Source organism: Mesoplodon mirus, assembly GCF_964341445.2.
Source record: "Mesoplodon mirus genome assembly, chromosome: 3".
In the NCBI taxonomy this organism is placed as follows: Eukaryota; Metazoa; Chordata; class Mammalia; order Artiodactyla; family Ziphiidae; genus Mesoplodon; species Mesoplodon mirus.
The window spans coordinates 173,808,326-173,822,237 of record NC_138978.1 but is presented as its reverse complement, the minus strand read 5'-3'; the positions used below and the strand labels follow the sequence as shown (position 1 = coordinate 173,822,237).

The 13,912-nt window shown below is 39.4% G+C and overlaps 1 protein-coding gene across 1 annotated transcript in view; it reads right to left on the bottom strand.

The window, feature by feature from the left end:
* Positions 1-13,912, bottom strand: part of ADCY10 (adenylate cyclase 10) — a gene marked incomplete at its 3' end in the record, with an annotated part of 100,015 nt that overhangs the window by 39,932 nt on the left and 46,171 nt on the right. The window contains exons 19-21 of the mRNA XM_082612965.1: positions 2,350-2,478; positions 424-705; positions 16-306 (exon numbers count right to left, since the gene is read on the bottom strand). Coding sequence (XP_082469091.1) covers positions 16-306; positions 424-705; positions 2,350-2,478 — 702 coding nt within the window. The remainder of the gene's footprint in view (positions 1-15; positions 307-423; positions 706-2,349; positions 2,479-13,912) is intronic.

Genomic DNA, 13,912 nt, shown 5'->3' with positions numbered 1-13,912 from the left:
ATGAAGAAAGTTTACCTTGAAATCCATGGGACTTAGCCATCTTCCTAATGGTATCCAAGTCCAAAGTGTTGAGCCGGATGTCCACTGCAAAGTGATGAAAGGGGACGAAGTCTCCACTTCGGCAGTGGTCACACCTGTGGGCGTTTTCTTCCAGAAAGTGGGCACATTTCAAGTGCATGGCTTTCTTCTGGTCTTTCAGCCACAGCTCATAGGCTGTTTTCTGCATCATCGGGCTGCAGAATCGAATGATGTGGCACTCAATCACCTCACTTTCCAGCTCACAGAGCTCTTCCTCTTTGCCATGGGCTAAGGACAGAAAGGCAGTGGGCAACGTCAGTCCCTGCTACAAAATACAGATCAGTTCTTTTAGCAAGATGTGCCTTAAACTAAAGGAAATATGGGTCACCTCCGGGCTCTACTTACCCATTCCTTCAGAGGGTGGTTGCAGAGAGAGGGAACGATAATTCACCTCAAACGAGGCCGCGTTCTGTTTTAGGGCTATTCGGAGCTCCTTGCCATTCCGGAAACAATCAAAGACGTTGGATTCCACGAGGGTTGCCAGGGCATTGATCATCTTCTTCATGTTCCAACAAGGGAGAATCTCAAACAACAGTTCCGTAGTGAAGGTCAGGCCAATGATGGCTGCACATCTCACCAACATCTGGTGGGACAGGCTCATGCTATCCAGCTGGACCAGAGAGATTTCTGCAGGTGGAAAGCCACACAGTAGGGAACTAGTCATCTGTCTTTACCAAATATATTCTAGAGATGGATAACTGTCCTGTTCTATAGTTCTTGTTCAATAGAACTACACCCAGCTGAGCTAGGCCAAAAGAAGTATTTGCTTAGTAGCTATTTCACAGATAGCACTTGTGTCAGGAGTACAAAAGATGGAGATGCTATGACCTAAAAATATGCATGTCCCATTGGCCATGACAATAAGATTGATTTCAAGGTGTTCTGATTTTGTGAAAGTGTGACAAGGGTGTGTGAGGAGAGCAGAGGTCGTAGTGAGAAGTGGTCAGAAGGAGTAGGGCCTGCCATCCGTGCTCTGTGGTGACTTCTCCAGCTGCTCATTCTCTGTCTTCTTCACTGGCTGCCCTTTCTCCTGGAGCTTCCCAGCAATAAGCTTTCTCTCTATCTGCCCCAGGGATTCAGTTATTCTTGTGACAACCCATTACCATCTCTATAGGCTGATGACCAAGTGTCAGAGAGCTCCTAGCTCCAATTCCATCTTCTCATCTAAGCTCGGGTATCATAGCTCACAGGGCTTCTTGGACATCTTGACCAGGATGTCTTTCTATTACATCACCCTCCTCAGGGACAAAATATGAACTTCTCAATATGTCCACAGAACACTGTAGAAACCAAGCTAGTCCAGATATAAGTAGGGTTAGCAGATGTAAGCTTTTATATGTAGAACAGATAAACAAAGCCTACTGTATAGCACAGAGAACTATATTCAGTATCCTATAATAAACCATAATAGAAAAAAATATTAAAAATAAAAAAAGAATGTGGGAATTCCCTGGTTGCCTAGTGGTTAGGATTCAGGCTTTCACTGCCGTGGCCTGGGTTCAATCCCGGGTAGTGGAACTGAGATCCCGCAAGCTGCACGGTGTGGTCAAAAAAAAAAAAAAAGAATATATATATATATATATATATATATATATATATATGTATGTATGTATGTATAACTGAATCACTTGGCTGTATAGCAGAAATTAACACAACATTGTAAATCAACTATACTGCAATAAAAAAATATTGATTAAAAGAAACCAAGCTAATCCACCTTGCTATTTTAGTAGACATAGTGAATGAAACACAAATGTTGCTCTTTTGGAGACAGAGAACTTGAGGTCTCATCCTTGTACTAAACACTTGAAGTTGAACATTTTATAGATGGCATGGATTGGAGCTGAATGCATGCTAGCACATTGCTTGAAATTCATTTTTCTTGAAATGAATAACAGTACATCCCTGATATAAATTCTCTTGTTTGTCATTTCTTACGGAAGTAGATAGCAGGAAAAGTATCACTGTTAGATTTTCTCTCTCATTATTTGATTTCTGTTTAATTGAAAATGTACTATACCTCATTCTTTTATGCAGTTGAATAAAACTTTGTTCAAATCAGACTCCAGCATATGCACAGGGATAAGGTGGCTCCTGTTTAGAAGCAGAAAAGCCAAGCCTGCAATGGAACCTTCCCATTGCCTGGGCAACACAAAACAAAGAACAAAGCCAGTCTTCTATCTTCCTTTCTCCTTTGTTGGAGGCATCCTAGAGAAAGCAAGAGGGGAATCTAGGTCCTGGAAAATGAACACCAGGTCAAATTTTCTTTACCTTTTAATGATGTTGGCAGTGACAAGTTTTTCAATCTGACACCACTAGCAAGGTTACAGACTTCTTCATTTCCCTCCTCAAGACCAAAAGTAAGTATTTTTAAGTCCTCTGTTGGCTTAGCAAAATTCTCTATAGAGAGGTAAAAGGGAAGAAAAGTTGAGAGTCACTATTATTATCTGGATTTTCCAATAAACTTCGAGATGGGTCTCACATGAGAAAGAGCAGGCAGAGATGTGTGTTGGCTTGAAAAGTATTCTGGAATACTGTGTTTTAAGTAAAACTGATATATGAAAATCAAAATTTACTCAAAACATGTTTTTCCTCCCCTCCCGCCAAGAAAAAAAAGATTGGTAATAACTACAGGATGTCTTCCATAAGACATGCAGTTTTACAAATATAGCTTATATTATACACTTATATATATACTTGTATGCACATTGAAATACCAACACTCGGAGGCAAACACATTCTGTGGAAGACTGTACTCTACTTAAGATGTGGTTATTGTCAGAAAGAGATATTAAAAATGGTGAAGATTTCAAGATGGCAGAGGAGTAAGACGTGGAGATCACCTTCCTCCCCACAAATACATCAAAAACACATCTACATGTGGAACAACCCCTACAGAACACCTACTGAATACTGGCAGAAGACCTCAGACTTCCCAAAAGGGTGTGCGAGGAGAGGGGATTCAGAACACCGCCTAAACGAGCTCTAGAGACAGGTGCGATCCGCGACTATCAGCACAGACACCAGAGATGGGCATGAAACACTAAGGCTGCTGCTGCAGCCACCAAGAAGCCTGTGTGCAAGCACAGGTCACTAACCACACCTCCCCTCCCAGGAGCCTGTGCAGCCTCCCACTTCCAGGGTCCCGTGATTCAGGGACAACTTCCCTGGGAGAACACACAGCATGCCTCAGGCTGTTGAAACAACATGCTGGCCTCTGCCGCTGCGGGCTCACTTGCATTCTGTACCCCTCCCTCCCCCTGGCCTGAGTGAGCCAGTGACCCAAATCAGCTGCTGCTTTAACCCCATCCTGTCTGAGTGAAGAAGAGATGCCCTCAGGCGACCTACACGCAGAGGCAGGGCCAAATCCAAAGCTGAACCCCAGGAGCTGTGTGAACAAAGAAAAGAGAGGGAAATCTCTCCCAGCAGCCCCAGGAGCAGCTGATTAAATCTCCACAATCACCTTGATGTACCCTGCATCTGTGGAATACCTGAATAGACAACGAATCATCCCAAAATTGATGCAGTGGACATTGGGAGCAACTGTAGACTTGGGGTTTGCTTTCTGCATCTAATTTGTTTCTGGCTTTATGTTTATTTCAGTTTAGTATTTAGAGCTTATTATCACTGCTAGATTTGTTTATTGATTTCACTGCTCTCTTCCTTTTCTTTTATATATATATTTTTTCCTTTTTCTCTTTTTTAAAAATAAATAAATTTATTTATTTATTTATTTTGGCTGCGTTGGGTCTTTGTTGCTGCGTGTGGGCCTTCTCTACTTGCGCCGAGGGGGGGCTACTCTTTATTGCAGTGTGTAGGCTTCTGATTGTGGTGGCTGCTCTTGTTGCGGAGCATGGGCTCTAGGCGTGCGGGCTTCAGTAGTAGTGGCTTGCAGGCTCTAGAGCTCAAGCTCAGTAGTTGTGGCACACAGGCTTAGCTGCTCCGTGGCATGTGGAATCTTCCCGGACCAGGGCTTGAACCCGTGTCCCCAGCATTGGCAGGCAGATTCTTAACCACTGCACCACCAGGGAAGACCCTCCTATTTTTCTTTTTGTGAGTGTGTATGTGTATGCTTCTTTGTGTGATTTTGTCTGTATAGCTTTGCTTTTACCATTGGCCTAGGGTTCTGTCTGTTTTGTTCTTTGTTTTTCTTTTTTGCATAGTTTTTAGCGCTTGTTATCATTGGTGGATTTGTTTTATGGTTTGGTTGCTGTCTTCTTTCTTTCCTTTGTTTTTATTACTTTTTATTTTTTTTTAAGTTTTAACAATATATATTTAATTTTTATTTTAATTCTTTTCTTTTCTTTTTTTTCTTTTTCTTTCTCCCTTTTCTTCTGAGCCAAGTGGGTGACAGGGTTTTGGTGCTCTGGCCAAGTGTCAGGCCTGAGCCTCTGAGGTGGGAGAGCTGAGTTCAGGACATGGACCACCTGAGACCACCCGGCCCCACATAATATCAAATGGCGAAAGCTCTCACAGAGACCTCCATCTCAGCAATAAGACCCAGCTCCACTCAACAACCAGCAAGCTACAGTGCTAGCCACCCTGTGCCAAACAACTAGCAAGACAGGAACACAACCCCACCCATTAGCAGAGAGGCTGCCTGAAAATCATACTAAGTTCACAGACACCCCAAAAGGCACCATCGGACGTGCTCCTGCCCACCAGAAAGACAAGATGCAGCCTCATCCACCAGAACACAGGCACCAGTCCCCTTCACCAGAAAGCCTACACAACTCACTGAACCAAACTTACCCACTGGGGGCAGAAACCAAAAACGACGGGAAGTACGAACCTGCAGGCTTCGAAAAGGAGACCCCAAACACAGTAAGTCAAGCAAAATGAGAAGACAGAGAAATACATAGTAGATGAAGGAGCAAGATAAAAACCCAACAGACCAAACAAATGAAGAGGAAATAGGCAGCCTACCTGAAAAAGAATTCAGTACTGATAGTAAAGATGATCCAAAATCTTGCCAATAGAATGGAGAAAAGACAAGAAATGTTTAACAAGGACCTAGAAGAACTAAAGAGCAAACAAACAATGATGAACAACACAATAAATGAAATTAAAAATTCTCTAGAAGGAATCAATAGCAGAATAACTGAGGCAGAAGAACGGATAAGTGACCTGGAAGATAAAATATTGGAAATAACTATCACCAAGCAGAATGAAGAAAAAAGACTGGAAAGAATTGAGACAGTCTCAGAGACCTCAGGGACAACATTAAATGCACCGACATTCTAATTATAGGGGTCCCAGAAGAACAAGAGAAAAAAAAGGGACTGAGAAAACATTTGAAGAGATTATAGCTGAAAACTTCCCTAATATGGGAAAGGAAATAGTCAATCAAGTCCAAGAAGCACAGAGAGTCCCATATAGGAAAAATCCGAGGAAAAACATGCCAAGACACATATTAATCAAATTATCAAAAATTAAATATAAAGGAAAAATATTAAAAGCAGCAAGGGAAAATCAACAAATAACATACACGGGAATCCCCATAAGGTTAACAGCTGATCCATCAGCAGAAACTTTGCAAGCCAGAAGGGAGTTGCAGGACATATTTAAAGTGATGAAAGAGAAAAACCTACAACCAAGATAACTCTACCTAGCAAGGATCTCATTCAGACTCGACAGAGAAATTAACAGCTTTACAGACAAGCAAAGCCTAAGAGAATTCAGCACCACCAAACCAGCTTTACAACAAATGCTAAAGGAACGTCTCTAGGCAGGAAACACAAGAGAAGGAAAAGACCTACAATAACAAACCCCAAACAATTAAGAAAATGGTAATAGGAACATATATATGGAAAATTACCTTAAATGTAAATGGATTAAATGCTCCAATGAAAAGACATACACTGGCTGAATGGGCTCAAAAACAAGACCCGTATATATGCTGTCTACAAGAGACCCACTTCAGACCTAGGGACACATACAGACTGAAAGTGAGGGGATGGAAAAAGATATTCCATACAAATGGAAATCAAAAGAAAGCTGGCGTAGCAACTCTTATATCAGACAAAATAGACTTTAAAATAAAGACTATTACAAGACACAAAGAAGGACACTACATAATGATCAAGGATCAATCCAAGAAGAAGACATAACAATTGCAAATATTTATGTACCCAACACAGAAGTACCTCAATACATAAGGCAAATGCTAACTGCCATAAAACGGGAAATCAACAGTAACACAATCATAGTAGAGGACGTTAACACTTCACTTACACCAATGGACAGATCATCCAAAATGAAAATAAATAAGGAAACACAAGTTTTAAATGATACATTAAACAAGATGGACTTAATTCATATTTGTAGGACAATCCATCCAAAAACAACAGAAAACACTTTCTTCTCAAGTGCTCATGGAACATTCTCCAGGATAGATCATATCTTTGGTCACAAATCAAGCCTTGGTAAATTTAAGAAAATTGAAATTGTATCAGGTATCTTTATCGACCACAACACTATAAGACTAGATATCAATTACAGGAAAAGATCTGTAAAAAATACAAACACATGGAGGCTAAACAGTACAATATTAATAACCAAGAGATCACTGAAGAAATCAAAGAGGAAATCAAAAAATACCTAGAAACAAATGACAATGAAAACACGATGACCCAAAACCTATGGGATGCAGCAAAAACAGTTCTAAGAGGGAAGTTTATAGCAACACAATCCAACCTCAAGAAAGAAGAAACATCTCAAATAAACAACCTAACCTTACACCTAAAGCAGTTAGAGAAAGAAGAACAAAAAAATTCCAAAGTTAGCAGAAGGAAAGGAATCATAAAGACCCGATCAGAAATGAAGGAAATGATAGCTAAGATCAATAAAACTAAAAGCTGGTTCTTTGAGAAGGTAAACAAAATTCATAAACCATTAGCCAGACTCATGAAGAAAAAAATGGAGAAGACTCAAATAAACAGAATTAGAAATGAAAAAGAAGTAAAAACTGACACTGCAGAAATACAAAGGATCATGAGACATTACTACAAGAAACTATATGCCAATAAAATGGACAACTTGGAAGAAATTGACAAATTCTCAGAAAAGCACAACCTTCTGAGACTGAACCAGGAAGAAATAGAAATTATAAACAGACCAATCACAAGCACTGAAATTGAAACTGGGATTAAAAATCTTCCAACAAACACAAGTCCAGGACCACATGGCTTCACAGGTAAATGCTATCAAACATTTAGAGAACAGCTAACATCCATCCTTCTCAAACTCTTCCAAAATATTGCAGAGGAAGGAATGCTCCCAAACTCATTCTATGAGGCCACCATCACCCTGATACCAAAATCAGACAAACATACTACAAAAAAAGAAAATTACAGACCAATATCACTGATGAATATAGATGTAGAACTCCTCAACAAAATACTAGCAAGCAGAATCGAACAGCACATTAAAGGGATCATACACCATGATCAAGTGGGGTTTATCCCAGGAATGCAAGGATTCTTCAATACATGCAAATCAATCAATGTGATACACCATATTAAGAAACTGAAGGATAAAAGCCATATGATCATCTTGATAGATGCAGAAAAAGCTTTCGACAAAATTCAACACCTATTTATGATAAAATCCCTCCAGAGAGTAAGCATAGAGGGAACTTACCTGAACATAATAAAGTCCATATATGACAAACCAACAGTCAGCATTGTTCTCAATGGTGAAAAACTGAAACCATTTCCACTAAGATAAGGAACAAGACAAGTTTGCCCATTCTTACCACTATTATTCAACATAGTTTTGGAAGTTTTAGCCACAGCAATCAGAGAAGAAAAGAAATAAAAGGAATCTAAATCAGAAAAGAAGAAGTAAAACTGACACTATTTGCAGATGACATGATACTATACATACAGAATCCTAAAGATGCTACCAGAAAACTGCTAGAGCTAATCAATGAATTTCGTAAAGTAGCAGGATACAAAATTAATGCACAAAAATCTCTTGCATTCCTAGACACTAATGATGAAAAACCTGAAAGAGAAATTAAGGAAACACTCCCATTTACCACTGCAACAAAAATAATAAAATACCTAGGAATAAACCTACCTAAGGAGACAAAAAACCTGTATGCAGAAAACTATAAGACACTGATGAGAGAAATTGAAGATGATACAAACAGATGGAGAGATATACCATGTTCTTGGATTGGAATAATCAACGTTGTGAAAATGACTATACTACCCAAAGCAACCTACAGATTCAATGCAATCCCTATCAAACTACCATTGGCATTTTTGACAAAACCAGAACAAAAAATTTCACAATTTGCATGGAAACACAAAAGACCCCAAATAGCTAAAGCAACCTTGAGAAAGAAAAACGGAGCTGGAGGAATCAGGCTCCCTCACTTCAGACTATATTACAAAGCTACAGTAATCAAGCCAGTATGGTACTTGCACAGAAACAGAATACAGATCAATGGAACAGGATAGAAAGCCCAGAGATAAACCCACACACATATGATCAACTAATCTATGCTAAAGGAGGCAAGGATATACAATGGAGAAAAGGCAGCCTCTTCAATAAGTGGTGCTGGGAAAACTGGACAGCTACATGTAAAAGAATGAAATTAGAACACTCCCTAACACCGTACACAAAAATAAAGTCAAAATGGATTAAAGACCTAAATGTAAGGCCAGACATTATAAAACCCTTAGAGGAAAACATAGGCAGAACACTGTATGACATAAATCACAGCAAGATCCTTTTTGACCCACCTCCTAGAGAAATGGAAATAAAAGCAAAAATAAACAAATGGGACCTAATGAAACTTAAAAACTTTTGCACAGCAAAGGAAAGTAGAAACAAAATGAAAAGACAACCGTCAGAATAGGAAACAATATTTGCAAATGAAGCAACTGACAAAAGATTAATCTCCAAAATATACAAGCAGCTCGTGCAGCTCAGTATCAAAAAAAACAAACGACCCAATCCCAAAATGGGCAGAAGACCTAAATAGACGTTTCTCCAAAGAGGATATACAGATTGCCAACAAACACATGAAAGGATGCTCAACATCACTAATCATTAGAGAAATGCAAATCAAAACTACAATGAGGTATCACCGCACACTGGTCAGAATGGCCATCATCAAAAAATCTAGAAACAATAAATGATGGATGGGGTGTGGAAAAAAGGGAACCCTGTTGTGCTGTTGGTGGGAACGTAAATTGATACAGCCACTATGGAGAACAGTATGGAGGTTCCTTAAAAAACTACAAATAGAACTACCATATGACCCAGCAATCCCAGTACTGGCCATATACCCGGAGAAAACCATAATTCAAGAAGAGTCATGTAACACAATGTTCACTGAAGCACTATTTACAATAGCCCGGAGATGGAAGCAACCTAGGTGCCCATCGAATGATGAATGGATAAAGAAGGTGTGCCACATATATACAATGGAGTATTACTCAGCCATAAAAAGAAATGAAATTGAGTTATTTATAGTGAGGTGGATGGACCTAGAGACTGCCATACAGAGTGAAGTAAGTCAGAAAGAGAAAAACAAATACCGTATGCTAACGCATATATATGGAATCTAAAAAGAAAAATGGTTCTGAAAACTTAGGGGCAGGACAGGAATAAAGACGCAGATGTAGAATGGACTTGAGGACACTGGGAGGGGGAAGGGTAAGCTGGGACGACGTGAGGAGTGGCATGAAGATATACACACTACCAAATGTAAAATAGCTAGTGAGTAGCAGCTGCATGGCACAGGGAGATCAGCTCTGTGCTTTGTATCCACCTAGAGGGTGGGATAGGGAGGATGGGAGGGAGACGCAAGAGAGAGGAGAAATGGGGATAAATGTACATGTATAGATGATTCACTTTGCTATACAGTGGAAACTAACACACCATTGTAAAGCAATTATACTCCAATAAAGATGTTAAGAAAAAGACAACAATTTGACCAAAATCCTTAAGATTATAACTTTCAGCAACGTAATTTTTCATATTAGAAACTCATATGATTATAGTGATCCAGAAAAAATATGTTGAAAAAAGATGCTCATAGTCTCCTTAAACATTAAAATATTGTAAATAGCCTAAATATCCAGCCATAACACAGTGATTACCTTAAATATTACATAGCCATAATGGTAAAATTGTTGAGGAATATTGAGTTTGGAAAATCTTCAGCTGAGTGAAGTAGGATAGTAAGTATACCATATGATACCAAGAAAAAAAAAAAGGTGAAGTTTGAATAGTGAGCTTGCCTAGTCATTTTTCTCCTGGTACTCCAAAATGCATTACTTATTTGTCCCTCCAGTCATTCATTAACAGTTGAGTTGCAAGACACTGAAATAGGTGATGTGGAAATATGAGGGTGAACATACTAAGTTCCCGACCTCCTGGAAAGATAAGGTATATACACAGAGAGCCAGACGACCAGGCAGTAAACAAGTGCCACGTGAGTAGGCACAGACAGTAAGGAGAGTTCATTTCAACACAGTACAGACTTTTTTATGCACCATAACCTGGGAAGGCTATAAATGTGGCTAATGCATGCTTCCAGCCCTCAAGGATCTTAACATTTATGGAGACAGATATTTAGGCAACTAATCATAATACAGGAAAAGTGACTTAATAAGATAATCTCCTAATGTGAGTCAGTTTTGTGAAAGAAATAAACCTGGTGATAGAGACTAACAGGGAAGTGCAGAGAGAGGAAGGCCTTCCTTAAGCAGGGCATGGTCAGAGAAAGCGGCTGTGAGGAGGTAACACCTGAGCTAAGGGAGAGAGGGAGCAGGTATGTGAAATGCCAGAGGAGAGGGAGCAGAAAGGAGCTCGGGTGTTGGAGGAGCAGAAATGTGGCTGGAGCACATTTCAGACTATTGGTGAGGCCACAGAGGGGGTGGAAGGAAGCTCCCTCAGGGATCTCCAGTCCAAGGTAAGGAGTTTGGATTTCATTGTACACTCAGAGGGAAACCACTAAAAGTTGTCTGTTTTTTTTTTTTTTTTTTGCAGTACACGGGCCTCTCACTGTTGTGGCCTCTCCCGTTGCGGAGCACAGGCTCCGGATGTGCAGGCTCAGTGACCATGGTTCACGGGCCTAGCCACTCCATGGCATGTGGGATCTTCCCGGACCGGGGCACGAACCCGTGTCCCCTGCATCGGCAGGCAGACTCTCAACCACTGTGCCACCAGGGAAGCCCCAAGTTGTTTGGTTTTTAAAAAATTTATTTTATTTGGTCAGTTTCAAATTTATGAAAAGTTGTAAGAATAACACTATATAGTCTTTATTCCAATTCATCTACTGTTAATATTTTGCTCCATTTTTTATAGCCTTTGTTCTCTCTATATGTACTTATTTTTTCTAAAGCATTTCATTTGAGTGTTAAGTTGCATAATTCATGCCCTTTAACCCCCAAATACTTTACTCTGAATTTCCCAAGAATAACAACATTCTCTTACATAAGTAGAATATACTTATCATCTTCAGAAAATTTAACATTGATACAATAATTTACTGTCCATAATCCAGTTTTGTCAACTGACTCGGTAATGTTCTTTAACATTCTTTTTCTTTTTTTTTGTAAGCAGCCCAGATGTCCTCCAACAGGTGAATGGAGGTATGTCCATACCATGGAACACTACTCAGCAGCTAATAAGACCAAACTATTGACACACACAACAACGTAGATAATCTCCAGAGAGTTACACTGAGTGAAAAAAGAATCTCAAAAGATTACATATACAATATTATTCCACTTATAAAAATTCTTAAAATGACAAACTTATAGAAATGGAGAACTGATTAGTGATTACCAGGGGTTAAGAAGGAAGTAGTAGTAGGAGAGAAGTGGGGGGTGGCTATCATAGGGCAATATAAGGGATCCTCATGGTGATGGAAATGTTCTGTATCTTGACTGCATAAATATTAACATCCCCGTTGTGATATATATATTTTTTTAACATCTTTATTGGACCTGGTTGTGATATTATACTGTAGTTTTGCTGATGCTACTACTGGGGAAAACTAGGTAAAGGGTATACAGAATCTCTCTATATTATTTTTTACAATGGCCTGTAAATTAATAATCACCTCAAAAAGTTTAATTAAAAAAAATCAATGAGACAGCAAAGTATTATTGTATTCAGTCACTTCATTTATACTCCAAGAGGTCCCCAGAATGCTTCCTGTGGTGTCAGACAGAGAGAAGGTGCTCAGTAGATGTTTGTTGAATGAATAAATAAGAAAGGATTTGAGTTTCCTTTACCACCCCCCCCCATTTTATAGCAGGTACCTGGCCATAAAGGTTGTGACTAATCCTAAAATACTAGCTATTAAATGGCATATGTGGAACTGGAACTCTGGACTCCTAACTTCAAGGCCAAAATTTTCTTTTGATTACATCTTTTTTTTAACATCTTTATTGGAGTATAATTGCTTTACAATGGTGTATTAGTTTCTGTTTTATAACAAAGTGAATCAGTTATACATATACATATGTCCCCATATCTCTTCCCTCTTGCATCTCCCTCCCTCCCAACCTCCCTATCCCACCCCTCTAGGTGGTCACAAAGCACCGAGCTGATCTCCCTGTGCTATGTGGCTGCTTCCCACTAGCTATCTATTTTACATTTGGTAGTGTGTATATGTCCATGCCACTCTCTTTGTCCCAGCTTACCCTTCCCCTTCCCTGTATCCTCAAGTCCATTCTCTAGTAGGTCTGTGTCTTTATTCCCATCTTGCCCCTAGGTTCTTCATGACCATTTTTTTTAGATTCCATATATATGTGTTAGCATACTGTATTTATTTTTCTCTTTCTGACTTACTTCACTCTGTATGACAGTCTCTAGGTCCATCTACCTCACTACAAATAACTCAATTTCGTTTCTTTGTATGGCTGAGTAATATTCCATTGTATATATGTGCCACATCTTCTTTATCCATTCATCTGTTGATGGACACTTAGCTTGCTTCCATGTCCTGGCTATTGTAAATAGAGCTGCAATGAACATTTTAGTACATGACTCTTTTTGAATTATGGCTTTCTCAGGATATATGCCCAGTAGTGGGATTGCTGGGTCGTATGGTAGTTCTATTTTTAGTTTTTAAGGAACCTCCATAGTGTTCTCCATAGTGGCTGTATCACCTTACATTCCCACTAACAGTGCAACAGGGTTCCCTTTTCTCCACACCCTCTCCAGCATTTATTGTTTGTGGAATTTTTGATGATGGCCATTCTGACCGGTGTGAGGTGATAGAAAGCCCAGAGATGATTACATCTTTATATTCTCTCTTTTCATGGAAGAGATGCTATCTCTTAAACCTTCATGGTCTCCTTTGTGTCAAAACATAGTTTCTTCCTTTCTTTCTTTCTTTTTATTTTTGCTAGAATATGATTTTTTTTTCTCATCACTGCTGTCTCCCTAAACAACTAGTATATCCACCACAGACATTTTCTTATCATTCACGTTAACCTTAATCCTCTACATCCCAGCTTGCATCCTTACCCCATTGCCCAACCCCTACCCTTCTCCCTTCACTAAAACTATTTTCTTAAAAATTCCAACTGCCCTCTTTGTGACATCATCTCAAAGTTCATCCTTCTGTATGTCTCTGTAGCATGAGAACCTTGTTGACAATTCACTTTGAGCTAATAATTTTACCTCTGGAAAACAAGTTATCCTTTTTCCCAGATAACATCTACATCCCCCATCAGTTCTGATTCTGGGCTTTAAGATTCTCCAGTATTCTTTCATTTCTATTACAGGTCTACATTCTTTCTCCCAGTTCAGTGAGTCCTGGGCAATGTTAAGTTCTCTCACTATCTGGGATATCAAG